Source organism: Stylophora pistillata, chromosome 12 (assembly GCF_964205215.1).
Source record: "Stylophora pistillata chromosome 12, jaStyPist1.2, whole genome shotgun sequence".
In the NCBI taxonomy this organism is placed as follows: Eukaryota; Metazoa; Cnidaria; class Anthozoa; order Scleractinia; family Pocilloporidae; genus Stylophora; species Stylophora pistillata.
The window spans coordinates 18,817,501-18,820,000 of NC_142530.1; the positions used below are offsets into that span (position 1 = coordinate 18,817,501).

General features: G+C 39.1%; 1 protein-coding gene across 2 annotated transcripts in view; it reads right to left on the reverse strand.

Annotated features, from left to right (window-relative positions):
* LOC111347049 (natural resistance-associated macrophage protein 2) overlaps nucleotides 1-2,500 on the reverse strand; it is a 27,243-nt gene that overhangs the window by 13,834 nt on the left and 10,909 nt on the right. For both annotated transcript variants that reach the window (XM_088740870.1, XM_088740871.1), the window contains 2 exons: nucleotides 2,305-2,372; nucleotides 1,449-1,538 (listed from right to left, as the gene is read on the reverse strand). In XM_088740870.1, coding sequence (XP_088596996.1) covers nucleotides 1,449-1,538; nucleotides 2,305-2,372 — 158 coding nt within the window. The remainder of the gene's footprint in view (nucleotides 1-1,448; nucleotides 1,539-2,304; nucleotides 2,373-2,500) is intronic.

Consider the following 2,500-nt stretch of genomic DNA (forward strand, 5'->3'; position numbering starts at 1 on the left):
TTAGGTAAACTAATTTACCTCCGCTCATTTCATTCAAACGCGACAAAAAAATAGGCAATTTGTTGGTCAGAAGTTCTTTTCAGACTAATGACCAACCAGGCACTTTTAAATCCGCTCGTCCACGATGCAAAACGTGTCCTTTCATTCACAACACTGATAAAATATTGGGACCTAAACGATCCATTAAGATCACCGATCACTTCACGTGCACCTCCGCCAATGTAATCTAGTGCATAACTTGCACTTATTGCAAAAAGATATACATCGGCGAAACAGGCAGAAGACTAGGTGACCGATTCCGAGAACACCTTCGAGACGTGGAAAGGAATGACAAGGACACATCGAAACCAGTCGCTAGACATTTTAATTTACCTAATCATTCTACGCAACATATGGCAATCTGCAGTCTTTCCTTACAATTAGGTAGCACGGAAAGCCGTAAAAATCTTGAACGAAAGCTCATCTTTCAAACCGGCAGTCTAAATCCCACAGGTATCAACGAACGCTTTTCACTCCACTAATTTATTCTTGTTTTTCTCGTTGCCATGTTCCCACCAATAACGTAGCTCCATTCTCTGCCTTTAAAAGCACACAACCCACAATTCCTCTATTCGCTCCGACGAAGGGCTAACGCTCGAAACGTCAGCTTTTTTAATCGTTACGATGGCCAATTTACCATTTCAACTTTGTTGATATATCCAAATTATTTCGTTACTCCCACCGACGCAGCCCCAAACAGTTTCTTTCGAAACTATCAGCCTGTATTAGATGAGAATTTGCCATATTTGTAATCTGCTTCTTGCGTCAACTTTCTGAACTAACCAAAATAACTATTATACAATCCATATTTTTTATTGCTTTCTGTAGAATATACATGAGAAATTGGATGGAATTCCAAAATATCAGTAACTGCAATGGCTATAATAAAAATTTGCAGTGTACACTATTCACAATCCAGATGTGAGAATTTGATCCTTGCCAGGCCAGGCCAGGCCAGGCCAGGCCAGGCCAGGCCACTGTGCTCCGTTCAGAAGTATCTCCTGCAAGCTAAAAGTACAATTGGGTACCAGCTTGGTAACCAAGCAGAAGAGAGGGCTACTTTCCCAGAGACAAATTAGTACACTATCCAAGATAAGCAATAATACACCTGAATGCTTCATACTCCACAACCTGGAATAGGCCTAAACAGACTTGGCCTAACCCTCTGGAGCCATGGCCACACCCAGGGCATGTGTTCAACTGCATCAGGTACCTGTCACTTAATCTGTCTCTACCCATGGAGGTGGAGAGACATAGCGATCTTGGCCATAAAATAAAACACATTGACACTAACAGTTCAAAACTACTTTGTTTGATAAAGGATTCACTGCCCTCACAATTTGCCCATTGTGTCTCCTCAGGAAATACTTAACATTGAAACAAAACAAAGTCTATCAGAAAATGTTTACCTGTAAAATACTTTTATTGTCACAGTCTTCACACCAAGGTACAAAAAGACCTTTGAGTACTTTATCCTGATGTGGCTTTACTTTAACATACTGCATGGAAGATAGACAGCTATGATGTTAAGTTCTTGTTTGCAAAATTAATATCAGAATTTCAAAAATGTGTCTCTGATGCATGCAACATACTGCACACTCCTTAAGTTATTTTCACTAAATGAATCATCAGATTATGTGTCCTGTTTGATGTCATACCTCCCTGTGACTGGCCACTGCTGTACAAAATTTGGAGGACTTTGAGTGGTAGTCAAGTAAAGCAATGATCCTTTCAGGTGACCCGCAATTGCAGAAAAGAAACCTGAAAAAATCCTCACTCTGCAATTGCTTTTAGTTACAGCTCACCAACCAAGGTCATCAATTTACTTAATTTTCACCCGCAGGTCAAATGAAATCTATTTAATTATTATAAAAAGTAATGATCAAACTCCTCTAGGGGAAAGAAGAACCCTCTAAAGTGTACCCTGCTCCTGACATGTTTCCAATTAGTATCTGGAAGGCAATTGTTCCAATCCTGTCGAAGCCTGAATTCTTTTTACTGCTATGTTGTTATGCTTAATTTAGTGCATTATGTAAATCTAGCTAGTTGGCCCTAAGCATGCCATTATTAATGTTCCAAAGGAGATTATTGAAAGATTACAAATTAAAGAGGATTCCCAATTAAACAATGTTCAAGGAGAGTTGCACTGTTTATTTTGGAACAGTAAATCATATAGCAAAACATCTGTTTGATACCCAATCTAACAACCTGTAAAACTCAGGTCAGCTGTGATGAATTTGGGTAAGGGAAGTACATGTGCCTTACCTCATAGCCAAATGACACAGCCATAACAGTTATCAAAAACCCAAAGAATGCTTCCAGCTTTCTTAAACCTAAAATGAAGATCATGCAAAGTCAAATGATTATCTCCTGCCTGTTGCCTTTGATGTGATTTCCAATTGTTCCTGTTAATAGACTTGCAAGTCTATCCTCTTAAGGAACAAAAATTTAACCTACATCT